General features: G+C 45.8%; 1 protein-coding gene across 1 annotated transcript in view; it reads left to right on the forward strand.

The window, feature by feature from the left end:
* SF3B4 (splicing factor 3b subunit 4) overlaps window positions 1-22,218 on the forward strand; it is a 56,818-nt gene extending 34,600 nt beyond the window's left edge. Inside the window, exons 4-6 of the mRNA XM_078669044.1 lie at window positions 937-1,131; window positions 7,391-7,564; window positions 21,778-22,218. Of these exons, the coding sequence (XP_078525170.1) occupies window positions 937-1,131; window positions 7,391-7,564; window positions 21,778-21,950 (542 nt within the window). The 3' untranslated portion in view covers window positions 21,951-22,218. The remainder of the gene's footprint in view (window positions 1-936; window positions 1,132-7,390; window positions 7,565-21,777) is intronic.
* Window positions 22,219-23,410: the final 1,192 nt, after the last annotated feature.

The raw sequence follows: 23,410 nt of genomic DNA on the forward strand, positions 1-23,410 counted from the left end.
ATGCAAACACCTAATGACTTAGATTTTTGTAAGTAAACATAAGTAGTACGTGAAATTTTTTAATGTAAGTAGACAGCCTCTCATTTCCCAAATTATTATTCCAAAAAAGGTAAAGCAATTGGGTCTTCCCACTCTGCTGGTGTAATTTTCCTTCCATACTCCAGTTCCTAGGTTTGACAAATAGTTTAATGCGGTTTGATCTGTGATTCAACAAAGTCACTAAGTCAACATGATTGGTGGGGGCACTTTGGAGGACAACAGACTGGACATGGGATCAGCTGCACCTGGCTGTCCTCGTTGTTCGCGCCCGAGTGCTTGTATGCTTATGACCCATTTAATTGATTGCTCAGACTCAACCGGCTGAGCCTCCTACTGATGGCTCACAGGTTTTAGAAACTTTGAAACAAGAGTAATACAACACATGTTTTATTCCATAACACAGAATCTGCCCTCTTCCATGGTAAGTAGTAGGACATTGTATTGGCTGTGTTTCCAGTCCCCCTTCGGTCATGAAACAGGCAAAACACTGAATCAAAGCGAGCTCTCTGCTGCTGTGCAATTTTATCAGAGGAAATAAATGCTTATTTTAATCCTTACAGTGAAAGAAATTTGGTAACATTAAAACAGTTACGTTTTTTAAATTCCGACTGCTTTGCTGTTTCCTTAGAGTTCATTTGAACATACTTTCGATTTGAATGCTTCCACTTTACTGTCTGTTTCCTTAGAGTTCATTTTAACATACTTTCGATTTGAATGCTTCTTCTTTACTGTCTGTTTCTTTAGAGTTCATTTGAACATACGTTCGATTTGAATGCTTCCACTTTACTGTTGTACCTAGTATTCTTCTTTCATATAGATTTTTATTTTGTAACTGCCAACCCCACATGATCTAACGTTAAAAAAATCTCTTGACTTTTTTTTTCCTCTTCTATGCAGGTATTCCATCCCTTGGAACCTTCCCACCACCTGTACCGCCTCCTGGTGCAATGCCCCCTGGTCTGCCTCCAGCTCTTCCGCCAATGCCTTTGCCGCAGGTTTCTACTGCTCCTGGCCCAGTGACCACAGTCGCTCCTGTACAGACTCATCCTCAAGTTCCACATCATTTCCAGCCCGGAGGGATCCCACCGCCTGGTACGTTGGTATATCTATTTTGAAGTGTTGTATTAAGGAGTGCGTCAAGTTATTGTGGTGTTTAGAACATTGTGTTGTACTCACAACTCAAAAAGTTTGGTGGTAAAGAGGGTCACTAAAAACCATCCCAGTGCTTTTGTTGGAGGTGTGCGACTTTGAGTTCATTTAGCGCACCTGAGCCACACTTTGATACGTGAGTGACTCAGCACATGGTGGCTGTAGTCTAGGATAATGTGATGGATGGAATATGGCTTATAATCCATTTATTTTGAGCACCTTGCTTATACATATTACTGTACTAATCACAATATAAAGCACCAGGCATAAGCATACAGTCCTTCATTTTTAAAAAAGCTCTGATTATTCACAGTGATGTGCAGAACAATTCAAAAATATTAGGTTTAACGTTCTGCAAACACAGGCTATAAACATCTAACAATTAATGTAAGAAAGCTTTTCGAAGGAGAGTTCTTGTGAAGACTATGGTAAAGAAAATGGATTAGGAGATATAGCCTAAATGGGTGGGTGCCATGGACCGGTGAGGTGACCGAGGTTGATGGATGAATTAGGAGGGAGAAATGAGTGCTGTTTGAGGGGGAAGGGATGTATAGTCCAGTAAGAGTAGGAGAAGGGTCCCTAGAGGTAAACAAACACAAGGAGACAATGGACGGAGTGCTGAAACGGTTCGGACACTCGCCCCCAGTCACAGATCTGGGTTGAATCCATCATCGTTCTTTAGCTCACTTCACCACCCCAGATTGGACCCAGCCATATGCAAATCAGTCTCGACCGTATGCCTCATGGGAACAGTCCAGCCCGAACTGCCAGTCCAGGTCCTCCCTGGAGCGGAAACCAGCATCCTGGGACTGGTTTCAGGGGACCAAACCTCTTCACCCAGGCTACTTTTAATCCATTGGCGAAGTGAGCATGGGACCCAGGTCTGGACATACCCTGCCAACGTAGGGCGAGCAAAGCAAACACAAGGAGACAGTGGACAGAGTACTGAAACGTTTCAGACACTCTCCCCCAGTCACAGATCTGGGTTGAATCCATCATCGTTCTTTAGATCGCTTCTTTTTTTTTTTTTTTTTTGCAGAGTTTTATATAGCGCGAACTAGACCCGAACCGAATCAGATATCAGAGCGCTTTACATAGCACCAGTTACGTTGCATGAGGACGGACGGACACACATTCATTTTAGGCACCGGGAGATTAAGTGATTTGCCCAGAATCACAGGAGGTTTTGGCGTTGTTACCGAGACTCGAACCCAGATCCCCGAGGTCGAGCGCCCTAGCCGTTAGGCCACCTCAGTTCAGAACTAAGTTGGCAGGGTATGTGCCACTGGATTCAAGCTAGCCTGGCTGACGAGATTCGGGCTGGGCTGTTCCCATGAGGCACAGGGTCAAGACTGATTTGCATATATAGCTGGGTCTGAACTGAGGTGGCGAAGTGAGCTAAAGAATGATGATGGATTCAACCCACAGCTGTGACTGGGGTGACTGTCTGAAAAGTTTCAGCGCTCCGTCCATCATCTCCTTGTGTTTGTCCCTAGAGGTAAGCCAGCTGCGGAGAGGATTGCTGTAGGACACAGAAGATTTGGAGGGTAGAGATATTGCGAATAGAGGTTGTCCCCTAAGGGGCTGAGGCTAGACTGAGATGTGCAGTGTGAGGTTGAGAGGTTGGCTGGAGAAGTGCAGAGGCGGGAAAGTAGTTATACGGAGGGATGCTGTGGTAGAGAGAGAGAGGGCTATAGTAATGGAAGCAGTCTGGTGTAAAAGTGTAGGATTGGGGGTAAAATTGTGAGGCAGAATAGTAGAACGAAGTCTGGCATGTAAAGATGTAACAAGGGATAATGATCAGGGAGAGAGAGAGATTTAAGAGACAGAAGTACACACATACGGATAATGGCCATGAGTGGTGGGGTGCAGTGGAGGGAAAAAAAGTTGATGGGGATGCATAAAGGTCGTGGGAAATTTGAGAATTAGAAGGAAGAAATCAGGGATGTGGAATTCCTATAGCCCGACGCCCAGGACATATTGTTTGGGCTCAAGGGCAACAAGTTTTCATGTGTGTTTTGTGCTTGGAGCAATTGGACCGAACCCCTTACAGCACAAACCCTTTGGCTGCCAGTTTACAGTACCACATTATGGATCGGGGAAGGGCATTGTTTGTAGTTAAGGTAATATTTGTGTCCGTGTGTTAATGCTGTTCAAACTTGTATTTATGGTTCATTTATGCAAATCCTTTATTATTAGGGTGAACAAAGTTTAGAAATAGGGCGCTATGTATAATGCTCCCAGAATGATAGGAAAAAAATATTTTGCTAAACTACTGTAGCATTTCAGGTACCATTTCTTTGCAGCATCATTTAGTAAAATGTGTTGATGCATGCTACTATTTCCCAAAAATATTCATAATGGAAAATCAGTGTAACCAGTCTCAAAATTTTGGGAAAAATAAAAAAAAGCATTAGCAAAGCTAGTAGGTCTGAAATTAATGGTCAGCCTTCTGGTTTTGTCAATGCATGACTTGTTTTGGCATGGTTTTTGTAAAACCTTATTGGTGTGGGAGCTGCGGGATCCTCACCATTATAACAAACCTTGGCAAAAGCAAGAATTGTTTGTGGGCTCAAAAAGCACACATTGACACAGTAGTTCCTAGCACTAAACAAAACTACTTTGTGTGCTAATATGCTCCTTGTGCAAGAGCAGAATGCGGTCACTCAAGTGAAGCCAGCCGATACAGTGGGGGAGAGTGACAGAATTTTAATAAAGACAAAAGGTCATGATTAACGCCACAATTAGGGGCCTAATTATTAAAGAAAGTCTCAAAAGTGCACCCATGGTATATGTACGTGCATTAAGTGTAGATATATGGCTTTTGGGAATTCACAAGAATTTACAGAAGTTGGTCAAGAAATTGTTCTCCTAGAAAATATTTGTGAACTCCATTTTAGCATGAGCAAATATGCATGTGTAGATTTGCTCATGCGAGTGTTTGCAAGTTCACTTTCCCTCCAGCCAATTTTTTCCCACCCTGGGAAGTTTTAAGTCTGCCATTGTTGGGAGTAAATTTCCAACCTTTCTCAGTATGGGAAAAGCTTAGAGAAGAGTTGGTGAAAACCCTTAAAACATGCAAGTTAGTAGGTTTGCACAGACTCAAAAGGGCATTCCAACCCTGGAACTTTTGCTTACCACTCTCTTCAACCCTAGTATGTAGATCTGCGGAAACGTGGAAACATAAAGGAATTGTTAGTATTCGAACCATACTATGATGAGCCCTGCCTTAATCAAGAGGCTATATCAGAGCTCTTATATAATGAGATTGATGCCATAATTTGTCGCTGCATTACATGACACAAAAGGGATGAGTGTATGTTGTTACAGGACAAGTAGACTTATGAAACAACCTACCCATGGACAAGTAGATATTTTATGAAATTACACACCCCTGGAAATGCAGTAGTGTTGCAGCCTGGGTCGGAATCAATCAGGGGCTTGTATACCGCTGTTACTCACCCGTGAGGATCGCTTGCTTTCTCAGCTTATCACTTGAAGATACTTTGTTCAACAACTGCCTGTTGGGTCAGATCCTATTAAAGACAACTAATTCCCGCTGCCTACCACCTTCATGCAGTTAGGCTTTCACAAAGAATTCCTCAGCTTGGTATTGTTGTTCAAACCTCGAAATTGAGAATTATTTCATGATCAGCAGCTGCTTTTCATGAGCCTCAATTCATTATCAATTTCAGATATATTGGTACGTAGCTAAGCACATCTAGAACCGTTGAGGATACCTCTTATACAGCAGTGTTTTGAACTAGTCCATAATAGGACAAAAGACACACTGGCTGTTCAATTATATACAATTGGCACCAACTTATCAAGCACTTGTCAATGATACTACACATATTTTGCTACACAATATAGACTGTACCTAAATATACTCATCCTTTCTGTATAATTGACTTAAAATTAGAGTTGTGCTTCCAAATACTATCTTAATTCTCTTTGGTTGGCACACCACTTTCATCTCTGGAACTTGTCAATATTCTTGTGTTTTGTTAGGAACTCTGAATCTGAAAATTGGGAGTCACTAAATCTGGGTGAGAACCCAGAGATTTTGCTTGTTGTCTCACTTATTGCATAGAGGATATTTGGATACCCAAAAGTTTTTTTGCTCTTAGACTGTCTGTGCAGAGCAGGAAATGAGGAAAGGGCACGTGGGCTAACTCAGAGCAGCAGGATCAGGAGCTTGGCTCCTGTCACCACAGATAGACATTGAAGTCCACCAACGTTACTGTCATTATCTATATTATGGGTACTCCCAAACTTTCTCTCGGGGCCAAAGTTACATTCTGGTTTGTGGCCAAGGGCTGCACCAATGGGCCTGGGGGAGGGATCGCTCTGTGCGAGGCTAGAGTAAAAAAAAAAAAAAATCACACATTTCAAAACATTAGACAATACTGTATTTCAAAAGCAGATGTACCTACAAGGAGGACATTTCGATAATACATTTTTATTATCAGACAATAGCAAGACAGTTGGTAAACCCATCCTCACTGAATATTTCGGGGTGTCCAAAATGATGTAAATAAAATCGAGTGCATTTCAATGAAAATTGCACTATTTTATACAACTCAGTGATAATAGTCCAGGAAATCTCTTCCCAACAAACCTCTCCCCAAAGAAACACAACACACACTTTGTAAACAGTTCTAACAATATTAGTACTTCACAGGGGCTCCTTGGGACATTTTTACCAGGCCTGGGCATAGTTCATGGAGTTTTGCTCCGCTGAGTTACAAAAAAAACTCTGTGAAGTTCCATGAGTGGCGGAGTGCAGTGCGTCCTGCAGTTTGTGCTGGTATTCCTGCAGCTCGGGTAGAAATTCTACCCGAGCGGCAGCTCGCACTCGCAAACTTACTGTTCACGATTGCGAGCAGGGAAAAAACTCCGCTGCACATCACGAAGCAGAGGTGAAAGGGCCTGTGATTGTTTTGAGCCATGGTAATGTCCATGTAATTTTAGGGTAGGCGCTCTCCCTTTGATTCTATGCAACCCCAAGAGTCGCTGTGAATAATCAGCTACTTTCTCTGTTATTCTTTTTTCTTTGGTCTTTAACACAATAAATGTGTTTTGATTCACTTGACTCAAACCATCACAGGCCATTTCACCTGATAGATGCTTCTGGACACAAGCCTATCTCCCTTCCACTCATATAAGGTCGGAATTACACGATCTTTTGCCTTGGCTGCCTACTGCACTTGAAGACCCGTTGTGACGCATCATATCTGCGCATACCTTAGGGTCTAAACGTTGACAGTTATCCCCGCTCATGCCCCTTAACTCATTCAGCCTTATGGAAAAATGAAGTAGGTGGACTAGACGAATTTGTAAAAATTGTTTAGGGGCAAATCTTTCATTTAAAGTCCCTCATTCTGTATATTATTTGTACATCTTATGTAATATATCACATGGTCACTGATATCACCTTGTTCACGTACTTCACCTTAATTACATGTCACCTTTTTGTAAATTTGAACTGTTTTTAATCTACAGCCAGTAAATGAATTAGTAAATATTAAGCATTGAAATAATTCTCGCTTTTGTGTTCCATTTTTCGAAAGTCTTAAAAGCATTTACTAGACTATCTTACTGGCCATTGCCTTACATGCATCAAAGGAATTTGTGTTCCTCGACAGAACCACTTGTGGTTCTTTTTGTTTTGTCTTGTCGTGCGTGTTGCAAAATGTTATGGTTGGGGAATTCCTGGGCCCTCCTAAATCTTTAAAAAAAAAATGCTTAAAAGCAAAAACTATTTTTTATTTTTCAAAGAGTACACTTTGCCACAGTACTCCATGGAACTGAAGGGATGTACTTTGCGTATTGATGTGCTCCTTGTGAAAGGACTGGATGCAGTCTATTCACAGTAAAGTTGATCAATGGCTGATGTTGACTCTCACATTCTGTATGCTGTAGTGAGTGTTGGGGAAATATGCATAACACAAAACAACGGATGAATAGGGCTGGCTGAAACCCCTCATAAACAAGTTTAATGTACATTTAATTTCAGTAAAATCGAAAGGTTTTCGCTAATGCCATACCTAAAAAATCACATATGTGTTTGAAATAGTCATCGAAATGTGCATAATAGATACTCATGGTAGTCACTGTCAACTTGGTAAATTTTATGATGTTATCTTATCCTACTCTACATGCATCTCCAGGATTTTTAAATGTGCTGGCTATTTTTCAGGAATGCCACCAATGCAGGTGCAGCATCATCGCCCTCCGGGGATGCAGCAACTTCACCCAGCACCACCAGGTTCCGCTGCACAGGTGCCGCCTCGCCCTCCACATGGAATGCCACATCCTGGACCACCTCCGATGGGCATGCCTCCAAGAGGCCCGCACTTTGGCACTCCTATGGGTGAGTACTTCTTCTCTTCATGCATCACGAAGTGATAGAGTAATGGTTAAAAGGGAAGTCGCTAATGCCCATTGGCAAACACCTTCACCGGCTAAGATTCTGCTGTGTGCCCCTTCTTCACGGCCTTAATATGCACTCAATTTACTGAAAGTGATAATCCTTTTGGAGGCATGGCAGGTAAGATTACTGTTTTTTTAACAGACGCAGGCTTTTTGAGTGAGTGAATGTGTGCTCATGACAGATTATACCTATAGCAATGATGGCAAACTGATGTCAGGAGAGAAGGCTGCTTGAGAGGGAGATACCGATGGACAATCCTACTCTAGTGTGGTGTGTACAGTTGTAGTGCTGAAACATGACTAGCCCAACAAGAAACTTAACACAGAGTATTCGGACATTGGCACCATCGGGCATGGTATTCTCCTGTGACATAGTGCGTAGAATACCTCCTGATGTCAGCTAAGTCATCTGTGCATCCTTTTGCAAGTCTCACTTTGTATTTGTAAAACAATCTACAGTGTTATTCCGCGGCATGGGATTGTGGAAGCTTCTGAATGTTAAAGAGCCATGAATTAAAATGTCGGTACCCTATGTTGAGCCGGTGCATGTGACATTTATGTACATTTGCACTCAATCAGAAATTATTTCAGAGAGGTCGAAGAGGAAAAAGTGGTGTAGAGGTTAAGGGAACGATCAAAGACTCACATATGCATATAGTGTGCGACCAAGAAAGTGTGAATGCTCTTCTGAACATAGGATGTTTTGATAGAGACATCTAGCTGCAGGTTCCTTAACTTGTGAATTCTCCCCAGGCGTCAGACTGGATCTGGCTAATTTTTCTCAGCAGTACCTCCTCACGCCGGGTGGGGGGGATGCTGCATGGCTCCATACGGCGTCTGCTCCGGATATGACATCAGTGAAGCAATATAAGTCCCTTCAGCGCGCTGATGTCAGTTTCTTCTTTGTCCACGATGCACGCAGATCCGAAGTAGCGCATCTATAGACCTTTTCGGCCTGCTGTGACAATCTTTTCTCATCTGAAACAGTGTGCTAAATTCCTATGCCCTCTGGGTTTAAGTCCTGTGGATCCTGTGCCTGCCAAATGTCGGGTATGGACCCACATTCTAACTGTATGTGGTTCTTCTTTTTTTTTTTTTTTTTTTTTCTTTTTTTAAAAACCTTTATTGAGAAACAGGTATAAGTACAAGCGCAGGCCTACAACCACAAGGGCCGGCCGCAAAATCAGGAGAGTCAAAAGGGAACAACATCAATGTGTACGGTAGGATGAATACAGGATAGACGAGTAATGAAATCGTTACACAGTAAGCGCCAGGATAAGAAAGGTTTCATTTTACGATGTATAGAGGAGGCAGAAGCCATATCTACCCATGTGTCATGCAACATACTCAGAAAAAAAGGGGGGGATGGACGAGAGGGATGCAGCCCCCTACGCAATCAAATAACCACAGTAGAGCAAAACCCAGATACATCCAATGCCCATCAAAGGTTCAAAAATAAAGGACAAATCGTAGCAAACAAGTAAATGGGTCACCGCATAGACCGCCCTCCCGCCCCGAAAAAGGAGAAAGTGCAGACACTTACGAAACGAAGGAGAAAGAACAAAGGGACATAGCCCACCCCCTAGAAAGAAAGCAAAAAAGGGACCATAGAAGAAAACAAACTAAAATAACAAACACCCCCCCCACCCTACATCACTGTAATGGCTATGGCCTATCCCACTAAACAGCGTGCCTGTCGCCCAGAGTCACCCGAAATATAGAAGAAAGAGAAAGGGAATAATAACGAAGGGAAAAAAGAGAAAGGGATAAAAGGAGAGGAAAAAGAGGGAAGAGAAGGAGAGGAGAGAAGAGAGGAGGGGAGCCAGCGATCGAAATACAGAACACCACCCCACCCGCAATAACGGATCACTAGTCGAGGTCAAAAAAGGATACTAAGAAAAGCCTACTTAAAGGATGAAGACAGGAACTGTCCAAATGATGAGGCACGGAGATGCCAATTAACAAAACAAAAGTCCCGCAGGCACCCAGGCACGATCACCCCTGTCCACTTCTATGAAAAGCAGAGCTGCCAGACCCCGCCACGGCCAGGAAACAGCATGATACAGTGGGTCCATACCAGTCAGGGAAAGCAAGTGGGATCTTCACGGAACACCGTCTCGGCGAACAAAAAGCAGCCAGGAAAACTCGGCAGCAGTCAGAATGCAAAAGTAACCCAAAGATCCACGTGGCCAAGCACAAAGTCCGGGCTGTCCAGCACAAAGCAAAGAAATCAGGATGTAGGAAATACTGCTGCATCAACACCGGGTCCACTTGATCCCATGGAATCGAACACCCAGCCGGATATCCCAGCACAGCAGCTGGAGAAGTCTCAACAATACCAACTCGGGGAGACGACACCGCGTCACAAAATGGCTGAACAACCATGGCGGCGATCCGCAACTCCAAGTCCCGGCAGTGCAAGGACAGGTCGATCCGCAGAGCACCCAGGGCGAACAAGACAGTACTCCGTGTAGGGGCCGCCCGAATCAAACGAGGTCTGGGGAGAGCAAATGCAGCAACGTCCCTGTCTCCAGGAGGAAGACACTCCGAGGGGCCATCCGCCATCTTGTGCATATCGCCCGCCGCCATTGTCGCATCCGCCGCCAAGCCCACCAGGAGTGCCGGAGGCCCCAGGACACACAGCCGATCCGCGGCGGATGGCGCTCGGCGGAGAAAGGAGAGTCACCAGAAGAACGGGCGTGCTCCCCACAACACTCGGGGGAGCCCTGCACCGGATCCCAGGCGGGACAATCAACAGGAGTGGGCTTCTCACCCGAGGGGTGCCGTACAACGCGGCTTCTCTTCTTCGGGCCGGCAGGCAATCAGGCATGCGGGGTGGCCCACCATCGGGGGTGGGTCCGCTCCGGCGCTTCCAGCTCGCGGCTCTCAGGCTCCCACCATCGGGTCTCTTCAGCGGTTCCGGGCCGCCGGCACTCCGAACACCTCCGGGCAGACACAGCACTCGAGGCCCCGGCGTCAGGGCCGGGAAGGCCAGCAAGGTTACAAGGGCAGAACGCAGAAACCACTGCACGCCAGAGCCCCGGAAAAAGACGGTAAGTGAAGGCTCTTCCCAGGTAACCAAATTCGGAACACCCCGATCAGGATTAAAGACAGGATAGGCGGCGGGGAGGAAGGGATCTCGGAGCGAGGCGTTTATGCGACTGTTCCGATCGCCATCTTGGCTCCTCCCCTGTATGTGGTTCTTGAGGACTTGAAAACGTGTTGTTTTGACCTTATTCAATGAACTTTAGAAATGAATGAACAATGGTCTATAAATTGAACTTATGAATATAAAATAAGAATCTTCTGAATACAAAGCCTTGTATGAACTTTATTTTGAATTGATTTGAATTACTAAAGAGTGGAGTGCCAGGGGATGCTTCCAATGTCTATTGGAAGCACTTTTTTATGTTTATTCGACGTCCTTGACAAGAGACGCCTCCCGGGCAGCAAACCTCATGAACTGTTGAACTCACCAATTGATATATATTAACTTCAGTGAATTAATTCATAGCTGTGCAACTATCCACATTTTTTGTTCTTGAGGAAGTACCACGGCGCTGATTAGTGATGCCTGCCTGCGGTTGAAGCCAAAGGCTCTGCAGGAGCGGCGCATGAAACTTCTGACAGCGCGGTTGTCGCGGACCTCCAGCTCCGCGCAGCGTCTGTCATCCTTCCGATCAAGGTGTCGTTCCCGTGAGCGCCGCTCTTCTTCCCCTGGTCAACGGCAGTGGCCCCAGTCTCCTGCTACCTCTCACAGTATGCCGTGTTGTAAGAGATCGAAGTCCCGGACCGCTGTGGCTCCTTTGACTCACTGGGCCGATCGTGCAGACTCTTCAACCTCCTCTCCGGCATCGCTCCCGTGCTTTTCCCCTTTTCATGGAGCCGGGGCAACCTGGAACAAGATGCAGGAGTACTACAAGGCTCTCCCCCTTGTCATTGGGGCCCTCTGGAGCACCTGCGGTCCCCAATGAGGTCGTAGGTGCAGTAACTGTATTATGGCTGATGGGTTTTCCTTCGGTGGTGGTTTCAGTCTTGGACACAGGCGTCTGTGCACTGTCCTACAGGACCCCCACTAGTGACGTCGGTCGACTCTGACGCAACGCCGGTTTCCACAGCACCGGAAGGCTTCGAGCCATAGTCCGTGCACGACACAGCTGTGTGCTTTGAAGGGTCGGCTTCGCCTCGGCTCCTTGCATCTATGCCGACGTCGCCCAACGCTTTCCCCCTTCCCATGCGCTGTTTTGGGCATCAATGGTTTCTTTGGAGATTTCACAGAACCAGTTGTGGGAAGAACTTGAGGGGATAGCCCCCTTGGAGTAGCCAATGCTTGTGGCTCCTACAATGTTGGACAGCTGGATTGCTGAGCTGGGTGAAGTGAGCGGGCTAGATTCATTCCCTGCTTCCTCTCTTTTATCACCTCCAGGCCTCGCTTCAGAAGCCAGTTCTTCTTTGGCAGAAGTTTTGAAAAGACTGGCTGATGTCTCACATCTCACTCTACCTACAGTAGATAAGGCTACGGACCCTCTTATTGAGGTCCTTCATCCCGGCCAGTCGGGGGTTGAACCAGTACTCCACTTTTGTGAGGCACTGTGATATTTTATTGGGGGCAGGGGCAAGACCTGAGTCAGGTGTACCAATGGACCCGGCTATTGCCCACAAATACTTCCTGCCCCGGGGGACTCTGCTTACCTTATCTGACAGCCAACCCACCACCGATTCATGGTCCAGGCCATTATGGCGTCCCCTGAGATAGAGAACCTTCCCCATTACCCAATTACCCCATTGCCAAAGAATCCAGGAAAAAAAAGTCTAGCAGGAAACCCGTTTTTTCCACCTCTAGTGCCGCACTACGCTCCACCAACATGATTTGCGTCCTCTGGCGCTTTCTCCATACCTTGTGGGCCTCCTTGGCACAACTTTTACCATGGTTTCCAGAGGCTAACAAGGACAAGCTGACCCAGTTGATTTTCGATGGTCACCAGGCGATCAAACTGCTCATGAGGTGTGGGATGGACTTAATCGATTCCATTGGTCGAGCCATAGTGTCGGCTGTGGCATTGCACCGGTATGCCAGGTTTCGGGCGTCTGGATTTTCAGAAGCTGTCCAGACAGCTTTGCTTGTCATGCCATTTGATGGGTGTTCATCTTTTTTCTAGACAAAGCAGATGCAGCCTTACCTAGGCAGCGCCGGGACACCTCCGGTGGAGGTAGCTGTGCGCTTTACAAATTCCGACATTTACATTTTACATTTTTACATCGGACTAGTCAGGTTGGGAAAGACCCTTAGCTTGCCTCCCTCCCATTTTTTTACCTTGATCTTGTAGCGCAGGATGTACGTTTTATGGCGTTGGTCACCATATCAGTGTCTTTACCCTGATCTCTGGTGTTGCTGGCTAACCTCCTGTCTTGAGACCCTGGCCTTACTCTACTGCCTGGTGGGGTTTCTTGGCTGCGACTGTTATGTGAATCTTTTATCATGCGATTCCCTTTAGCATTGTGTGATATTGGCCACTCTGGCGTATTGCCCTTCTTTCTGTTCCTGGGCTGGGGCTCAGGATTTGTTATCCTGTCCTGTTATTGCGTTGGAAACCTTGTTCCCTGGTTCAGTTCCTTTGGCTGCCTCTTATCTCCCCTTGGGGGGTTCTATCACATATCAATGGTATGCAGTTTTTACTCTACACTTCTTTGGAGTGGTCTCCTTCTATCCTTCAATTGTTAAAATGGTGACATGTTTTCTTGCTGAGGTTTTTTATGTATTACCTCCGGTACATCGTTTTACCCCCTGTTGACTGTTTCCACCTTGCCAATTTGGTTGTGCATGTCTGTGTTGCTCTACGCCACCTCTCCTGGCTAGAAGTAGGATTGGCGAGTTTCATGGAGACTTATTGTCCCTAAGCTTGGAATTTGAGAGTGTCACCTTGTGCATCTGGTGGTACAGGCCTCCGCAAGCCAGGGGCTTAAGTAACCCTGATGCTGGGAAATATACGGCATACCCCAGGTATTGACCGTCCTCAACGTTGCGGATGCGCCGCAGGGTCGGTCTGGTTGGCATTCGATTGTAGAGAATCTGCTGCTGCCTGCCTCCCTCCAGTATGCCAACTCCGCAATCTCTCCCTCACTTCAGGCATTGTCCCGAGAAAGTGGAAACAAGCCGTTGTAACACCCATACTCATAAAGGCCACCCTGGACTCCCTTAAACTTGAGAGTTATCGCCCTATCTCTCTCCTTCCTTGGGCCGTGAAAATTGCGGAAGCCCATGCAAATGACGTGCTGACTAAACATCTTGCGAGAGAATGTATTCTGGATCCCTCCCAAAATGGGTTCCGTGCGGGTCACAGCACGGAAACTGCCCTGCTCTCTATGACGGAACATCTTCGTTCTGTGCTCGACTCCGGTCAGACTGCGGCACCGATACTTCTCGACCTAAGTGCCGCGTTTGACACGGTTTCGCACAAAATTCTACTTCAACGTCTACGAGAGGCAGGAGTTGAGGGCATTGCTCTCGATTGGTTCCGCTCCTTCCTATCTGATCGGACCTTCAAGGTTGCCACTCCACCGTTTGAGTCCAAACTCTATCCCCTGGATCTGGGTGTGCCTCAGGGTTCGTCATTGAGCCCCACATTATTCAATCTTTATGTGAGGCCGCTGGCTGATGTCGTCAAGCGTTGGGATCTGACCATGGCCTCTTATGCTGACGACACGCAGCTGGCGGTTACCCTGAGTGGGGACTCCGACCATGATGCCCCCAGATTTCGGGAAGGACTCCTGGCAGTGGCCAGTTGGATGAATACGAACTGTCTCCAGCTTAATGCCAAAAAAACGGAGGTCATGATAGTGGGTAAGCGAGCGGATCTTTGGGATGATAAGTGGTGGCCCCCTGAGCTGGGTGTAACTCCTACCCCAGTGACAGAGGTAAAGAACCTGGGGGTTTGGCTTGATCCTGCCCTCAACTTTTGTGGCCATACGAAAAAAGTAGCGGCCACTTGCTTCGGCATCTTATGAGGGCTGAAACCTATCCTGAGGTTCTTTGATGTCTCAACCAGGCAGCTGGTCATTCAAGCATCTATACTATCACGGCTTGATTATGCCAGCTCATTATTGCTGGGTGCCAACCAGGCTAAAATCGCGCGGATGCAACGTATCCAGAACGCTGCAGCCAGAGCCCTGGTGGGACTACCGAGGTTCTGCTCTGCTGAGAGTACCATCCGCTCTCTACATTGGCTGCCTGTGGCACAGAGGATCCATTTTAAGACACTGTGCCTGTCGTTCAAGATCCTCAGGATGGCCTCTCCCCGATTCTTGACAATCTTTTGAAGCCTTACGCTTCTTCGCGCCCTCTTAGATCCATGGGCCACAATTTGGCTGTGGTGCCGCGGTTTAGATTGTGTAGAGCGGGAGGACGTTCCTTCCGAGTCCTGGCTGCGAAGCTATGGAATTCTCTACCGTCCCACATCCGCGAAATTGATGAGCTGCATTCAGGAGAGCCATCAAAACGTATTTGTTCCCCCATTCCTCTTAGGATTCTGTTTTGTGTGCTCCTCCATCTTTTCTGTTGTGTTGTGTCTGGATTCCCTTCCAGAAGCGCCGGGACGCCCCTTTGCTGGGGCATCTGTGCGCTATAGAGGTGTTATTAACATAACATAGGTTTTTCCTGTTTTCCTTCTGGCCGGCCTCACTGCCATTGCGTGTTCTGCCATCCTTCCCTCACGGCCTTTGTGTGATCTGGTCTCCTTGCATCGTGACTGTTGAGCGGTCCTTGTATGAACCTATGTTCCATATGTATATTATATTCCATGGTTGCCCGTCCGATGGGGATTGCTTCCCTCATCTATCTGGGAGTTTTCTTCTGGATATTCCGTTAGGTGATTCTGGAAATACTCAGTCGTACCTTCTTGTTGTCTAGGTACTAGTATGCACTTTTGGACAAGCGCACTCTTTCATGTTTTTTTCCCCTTGGGAAGTATGAGCCTGCTAAGATTAATCTAGCGGGCAATGTTGTCTTGTGCTCTGGAGCCCACTCTGTTTTTGGAGGGGTCCCTTATTTCCCCCCCCACCCATCCTCCCCACTCTTTAAATGACCTTGAGGTCTGCTCTTGGTGTTTAGTTCACTTATTTTCTGATTCTATGATCTTTGGCGTGGGAGTGTTTTCCCCTTTTTGCTTTCTACTCCTGTTGTGATGAGGTCTTCCAGTTCCACTGGTCTGGTCTCCTGACTTTATATGAAGCCCCGCCCCCTTTTTAGGTTTCGCTGAGCCAGCGCATGTGCTGCTCTGCGAGACATATAGTAAGGGGCTTTTGAAAGTGCCACCACAGGCTTTTGGTGACCTCAAGCTTGAGTGCACGCGCGCAGCTGCCATGCGATTACGATCGCGCAGCCAATGCTTGTTTTACATTACACTAGTATAACTTCTGATTTTCATGCAGCTGGCCACACATGCGCAGCTTACGTGGAACCCGTAGTTCTCATAAGAACGTATGCAAGGTACAACCCATGCAATCTTATTCATTCCTTAACTTAACGTAAAACAACATAACATATAATAACTTAAAACTGTTTCTACTTCCAATATCAGAAGAGCCAGCAAGGTGCACTTTATTAACCAACACGCTGAATAATCACAGCATTAAATAAAGCTGTTGTCAGGCTCGGGCAAACTTCTCAATGGGCCTATGGGCTAAGACGGAGAATATTTAGCCAGCCCCCTCCTTCAAATCTTGCCACCGTACCCGCACCCACACTCTTTATTCTCGTATAAACTGGGGTACTTTATTAGAGTTCTCTGCACCCGTTTAACCATTTTTTCAAAGACCTCTCAAGCTGAGTCACACTTTTTAGAGGCAAACACCAGTGACCCTACTGTGAAAAGTATTGAAACATTATTAGCTCTATATAAGAAGAACAATTCTCTTCCTGCTGCAACTTTCCGACACCTCTTAAAAGAAGGCCTTTTGTCCTGTGCCCTGCCACTGATGGGTTCCGCTGACTCACATGCCGCTCTCACGGTGGTACGTCAGAACAACATGGCCGCTTAATGAAGGTAAATAAAGTGGATGCGTGTGTTGTACTAGGATGCCAGGCATCAGAGTTGCAGACATGTGACGAGTCTTTATGGGTGCATAATTAATGTGGTGTCACCAACCTTTGTGCCTGCAGGGCTAGGGAAGTAACAGCCTCCTGTGTCTCTGAAATGTGCTGTGAACTTATACCAGAAAGTGCCCAGCAAATAGGCTCCTGGCCAATGTTCTTATGGGAAGTTTCATGCATTATGTACTTTTCTGTAGCCTTCCTATGGCATTGAGTCAATGGTTTTCAGTGGAGCATGGCTTGCACGCAGTCTCCTGGTTGCTTGTGAAAGAGAGAGAGTTGAGCGATTCATTTTCGTCACACAGCATAAACTTTCTGGTTGTTGAAGACCTCTTTTGAACTTACAGTGGGGCTTAGAGCCCGTCCAATTCTTGCCATTAGTTGCTTTATTGTCACTTTTAGTTGCTTGCTTCTTATTTGTTGGCTTTCATTGTCCCGTCTTTTCAACCTTCTGTTTGTCCCTCCTCTAAGGCACAGCTTCTTTAGAATCCTTTTGATTGGCTGATTTCTAGCCCTGTGCTGCTCACTTTTAGGAAGATACTGTTTTCTATTCGGTTAAGCACTCGGGAGAGAGTGCATGTGTTTTCCTGCTCATGTGCTTCTCTCCCTGCTCCTCACACTCTGTAATGCTCTTCTATGCTCCTCCCCAGGCCTCGAACTCTATGCTGCTCTCACCCTTGTGACATTTTCCCCTTAGCTCCCCAGGTTGCTCTCTCTTATATGCTGCCACTCCTCCCCCCACGTAGCTCTCTCCTTCATTTGCTGCTATTCCGCTCGGCTTTATTTCAGTTGTATTCCCTCCTACTTCATTACCCCCCACCTCCTGTGGTGATTTTTTTTTTTTACAAATATATATATTTTTGGAGAGGGCCAGGAAACAAATTGCTCTGCCCCTACTCCTCCCCACCTTAAAAGAAGCGGTTTCACACTCCTTGCATACTTAAAAAAATTAATCATTCCGTTTTGATTTGCTAAATAAATAACAATGGCACCACATATTTTCGCAGGCGCGTACATCTTTGGGTGTGCATGCATGGATGATGCATACACGCTCCACCAAATGCGGGTTAGGCAGTAAAGTGTCACAGTTTGAAAAAACAGTTTAAACATTGCAGGAGGTAGATTTTAGGAGCCAGGTGTAATAAGAAAGGAAAACCAGTATTGGCAAAGCCAGTCTCACCGTTGGAATCTATTGATATTGCCTCTGGTTTCAGCGTTGCTGCAGAGCATCCCAAATGCCTTGCAACACGCCTTAATATAAAAAAATTGACCTGGCTGCCCGCTTCATTTTGTAGTATGTGCCTACAAATGATGCGTGCATGTTTTTTTTCTTTTAAGTTGGCGATCTGAGGTGGATCAATAACAAACAGAAAATGTGAGAGCATTAAAAAACAAGCATTGGCATAGCCAATAGGTCTCGCCTTTGGGACCTTTAAGTGTTTAGCCATGCAACACTTGATGTTGCACCAAGGATATTGTGCTGGATAACTAAACACTTATAAGGTCTCAAATGCGAGACCTATTGGCTATGCCAATTCTTGTTTTGTCTTGGTACATGGTGGAGGGAATTCTACCTTTTCCTCCAGGTATATGGTTTAGAGTGAAGGAGTTATTTCTTTAGTGTACTCTGTCGTGTGATAATTATTTTTCCGGATCCAGTCTGACGGCTGGGGAGAATTCACAAGTTAAGGAATCTGCAGCTAGATTATGTCTCTACCAGATACATGGTTACTCAAGGTAAGTAACTTGTTTGTCAGTATGAGAAGCAAGTTTCTTGGAAAGGTGGGAGCAGGTTTTGGAAGTCTGATCTTGGTACCTTGGTCGACTTCAACAATGTAATACCTTAGTGAGGTGTGGGGCCCAAATACGGCTTTTGGAGTACAGAAAGTATCTTGAGAGCAGTCTTTATTGGCAACAATCATTAACCGCCTTCACTGAAGTGATGTGGTCCTAATGCTTTACACCTAAGATTTGTATTGGTTTTCCTCCAATGCAAACTCTTGGTGGTGTTGGGTAGCAGCCCAGGGTATCTAGGGTTCAGTTGCCATGTTGATATTGTGACTGCTTTGTCTTGTGCGTTGTGACATATCTGCAACATATTGTGGGGTCTATGGAGGTGTGTAGTGGTCTGTGGATGTGAGGCAGTAAGCCTCTGACTGCAGAGATGTTTAGTTGAATCCTCTATAAGTTCTTTAGGATTCTCCAACTGGCATTCATTCCCACTGAAGACATTGTCCACCCTGGAGAATCAGAAACTCTGGGTGCTGATGTCACTGTTAAGCACAATATAATACTGTGATACTGACCTCCGAGGTTTTAGAGAGCAATTGCACTGGGTGGTGAGAAATTGGTGCTGGTTCGCATAAGCATGCAGGATTATCTGGATCAAACTGTTATATAACACGAAACCGCTGTATCTGTAACGGAACATGGTAGTCAAAACTGCAACATACAAGCAACCCATCAAGTGACAGCACTGTTATCACAGACCTTATGTTAGTGGTATTTGAGCTTTGTGGCCAGGTATTTTCTGTTTCCACTGTAGTGTTTCCACCAGCAGAGGTATGGACGCTGTAGTGCTCTCAGTTTTAGTATCTGACCTGGGCTACAGAGTTTCTGTTGTCAGGACTCCAATAGTGTTTCTGTAACTACTTTAGTATTACTTTTACTCTTACTGGTCAGATCACTACTTTTGGAAGTCTTATGTTTAATCATTGTTACCAGTACTAATATAATTTTTAGCAAAGATCGTACTGAGGCACAAACATTATTGCGAACTTTGAATCATGCCACATTACTGCTAAAACAGACTTCAACTGCTGATTTCCCTGCTGGGAGAGATTGAGATTAAATCCCAGGATCTGTTTGGGAGCGTCGTAGAGCTAATGATTTCTTCCTTCCACTTTATTTGGTGGTTTTGGTGCAGGTAGTGGATTTCTGCCTTTTTTCGATCTGGGGGATCTTACTGAGACTAGGAGTTTCTACATATGTTCGATATGGATATTGGTGGGACTATGTATTTTTCATTGACTGTGTGGTTTTCGGTTGGTCCAAGAGATGTTGGGTTTATGCCTTGCTTAGGGTGTCACAGGATTCATGTATATCGGATTAGATTTGGTCTGATGCTGCTGCAGAGACGGTGAATTTCTGCTTTGCTTTGATGTCGGTGGTCTGGGGGTGGGTGGGGGAGAGATTAGTGAATTTCTAGGCGGCTTTGGTTTTTGGGATGGTGCCCCAGGGTTGTCTACCTTAGTTTTGTTTGGGTGATACAGGTATAGTGGAGTTCTGGTAGCTTTTGTCTACAGTTGTAGTGATGGTGGGTTTCTACCTTGGTTTGATAAGAATGTAAATAGGATTGGGAATTTTTATCTTTGGCCTCGAGGGGCGGGTTGGATGATTGGGGTCTTCTTATTGCTATCTTGTCTGGTGTGATAGAGAGTTACTTGAGAGATTGTAGTTTTCTGCTTTGATTTGATCTTTGTGTCAAAGATAGTTTTTTTTTTTGGCTTTGGTCTGCAGAGATGCTGGGTCTTAAATTGGTTTTGATTTGTAAAGAATGCCTGTTTGGATTTACATTTAGCTGGAGTTGGCGATATGGTATGTCTGCGCTTGGGTTTAGTTTTGTGCTGTTTGTGATAGACAGCAGATGTACATTATACTTTTGCCTAGTTTTCTTACAGAAATAAAAGGACATTGCTCCTGGTTTATTGTTATCGTAGAGAAGTTCTGATGTGCTTTGGTCTGAGTTTGTATAAAGTTGGTGAGTCTGTGCTTTTGTTTATTATTAGAAACCCACTGTCTAATACACTATCTTCCATTGCTTACTTGGAATTACTTTTTAGGTCTTGCCTAGGCGGCGCTTGCGCTGTCTCTTCGAGACATCCTGTATTTAGGATATGGGCTTTAAAAAACGTCCATCTTTTTCATTGGTTCCTGTTGCTGTCCTTTAGAAATGCTGGCTTTTTTTGAGTGAATACACTTAGTAGTCCCTCCTTTTGGTATTTTGTATCCTTCCATGAGGACTGTCCCTCTTACATGTGTTCTGGTTATTTATACTTGAAGAGAACTCTTTTTGTATTTCTTTTTTTTTGTCCTGCCTCTTTGCTCCTTAACTGTTCTGTTTACTTTAGCAGTAAAACTTAGCTCCTATCATTTGCTTGCCTTTGCTTTAGTTCCCAGTGCTTCCCCCTTCACTCTTCCCACAACACTGCTTTGGTTACTTCATATCCCTTAATCACCCCATGTCTCCCCCCTCCCATAGCACTGCTCATCAGCCCCTTATCACAGGCTGTTGAGCCTGACAGCAGTCTCAAACACTGATACCTGGCTCACCGGTTGGCAGCTCTCACCACTGCGCCATATCCTGTGCCTAGCCATGTTGCAGGGTGCAGTGCCATATGTGGCAAAAAGAGATCTCAAGGTACACCTAGTGACAGCTTGTGGTACTACACCTTGACAAAACATTGCTTGTTTTGATGTAGAGTCGGAACTGCGATTTTCACTTCTAGCGCTAGTCACCATTGCAAGTATACTACTTAAACAAAACAAACTTCTTTATTGTATTAAGGTAAGAAGGTCATATCTATTGAATAGGTAAGAAAATGGCATTCTTAATATGCCTATAGCTCCAACTAATGTGAGACCGATTCCATTTCCAATGCTTGTTTTCTTTTTATTTCATTATTCATGCGAGTCTGCTTTTTTGATTTTCTCCCTCTTTGCAGCTTACCCTTCAAATCCCTTACGCAGTTCATGTTGCTTTACCATATACGGCCCCTCCCTTTCCAAGCTTGTCCTTCGCTTACCAAAACCCGTAAAACTTTTGCTTGTCTAAAAAAAAATATATAATAATTTCAACCCCAGGCACACTCAGGCAAGCATCTTCATTGGTAAAGGTCAAAGGTGGGGTAAGGCAAGATCTACTGGATTTTCCAATGCTTGGTTTATTTCTTTATTTACATTTTTTCCCATCTGAGTTTGTAGCTAATGCTATTGTTTTCTGTCAGTTTTATCTGGCTTGTACGAAGAAGTTCCTTACCAAGGTGTCTTTTAATTTTTCGTTCTAGGACACCCTGGTATGCCGCCACATGGAATGCGTGGCCCACCCCCGCTAATGCCACCACATGCCTTCAATGGACCACCACGGCCACCACCATATGGTTACCGGGGAGGCCCCATCCCACCTCCACGCCCAGTACAACGACTAGTAGTCCCAATGAGGGGGCCGATGCCACAGTGAGGAGCTGCAGAATACAGATGGACAGACCTTACTATCGGCTCGGTGTATTTGTGCTGCCAAGAAGCACCTGCACATTGACATTCCTAAGGAAAAGACCTGCTTATTGTCTGGGTCCTGCAGATCGTACAGTCTGTTACTTTCTGATTCATAAGACTGGTGTTTTTTTATGTCATGTTTACTTTAGGACAGCCCACGCCATTTTTAATAGGATTCTAAGCGTGAATGCAGCTCTCAGCCACGTCAATAAAACTGGGACGTTTTTCATAGATTTTTTTTGTCCTTTCATTCCTTCCTTCTGATATCAAATAAATAACTAGGTCTTCTACTGAAAAATATGGTAATTTTTAACTTGCAGAATCCTTCCCTAGTTGAAAGAATGGGGAGGAACATTGTGAGTATCTACTTCAGAAAGGCAGTCGATTTGCAACAGACATCCCAGTTTGTCACATTTTACAAGACACTTCTGGGATTTGGGCAGGCTTAAGGACTGTGGTGGGTATTGTGGAACTTGCAATGATGGATATAATGTGTACTGGAAGAAGCCAGATAATCGGTGGGGACAGATATCCTCACATACTTTGAAAAGACTCTACTGGTAAGTGTGCACTGATACTGGAGTTCATCGATCCGAAGGACACCGGTATCAAGGGTCATACGAGGCAAACATGCAGTGATGTGCTGGTCTGAGGACTTTTCGGGCCTTAATATAATAGGTTGTAGAAACCCTACCTCTGATGAGCAATGTTAATACTTCCCCACTTGGCCCTGTTGGTACTGTGGAAATGGCACTGGTAACCCTGGCACGCACAATCAATCAATCAATCAATCATGCCATTTGTATAGCGCACTACTCACCCGGGAGGGTCTCAAGGCGCTTGGGGGGAGGGGTATGCTACTGCTCGAACAGCCAGGTCTTGAGTTGTTTCCTGAAGGCGAGATGGTCCTGGGTCAGCCGAAGGTGGATGGGGAGAGAGTTCCAAGTCTTGGCAGCCAGGTAAGAGAAGGATCTTCCTCCGGCGGTCGCTCTTCGGATGCGTGGTACGGCTGCGAGGGCGAGGCTGGTGGACCGTAGCTGGCGGGTGGGCGTGTAGAAGGTCAGGCGGTCGTTGAGGTACTTGGGGCCCAGGTCGTGGAGAGACTTGTGTGCGTGGGTGAGGAGCCGGAACGTGATCCTCTTGTCGACGGGGAGCCAGTGCAGGTTGCTCAGGTGGCTGGAGATGTGGCTGCGTCGGGGGACATCCAGGATGAGTCGAGCGGAGGCGTTCTGGATGCGCTGGAGTCTTTTCTGTAGCTTGGCTGTGGTTCCGGCGTAGAGGGCGTTTCCGTAGTCCAGTCGGCTGGTGACGAGTGCCTGGATGACAGTCTTCCTGGTCTCGGTCGGGATCCAGCGGAAGATCTTGCGAAGCATACGCAGGGTGTTGAAGCACGATGAGGAGACTGCGTTGACTTGTCTGGTCATC

The sequence above is a fragment of the Lissotriton helveticus genome, chromosome 12 (assembly GCF_964261635.1).
Source record: "Lissotriton helveticus chromosome 12, aLisHel1.1, whole genome shotgun sequence".
Lineage (NCBI taxonomy): Eukaryota > Metazoa > Chordata > Amphibia > Caudata > Salamandridae > Lissotriton > Lissotriton helveticus.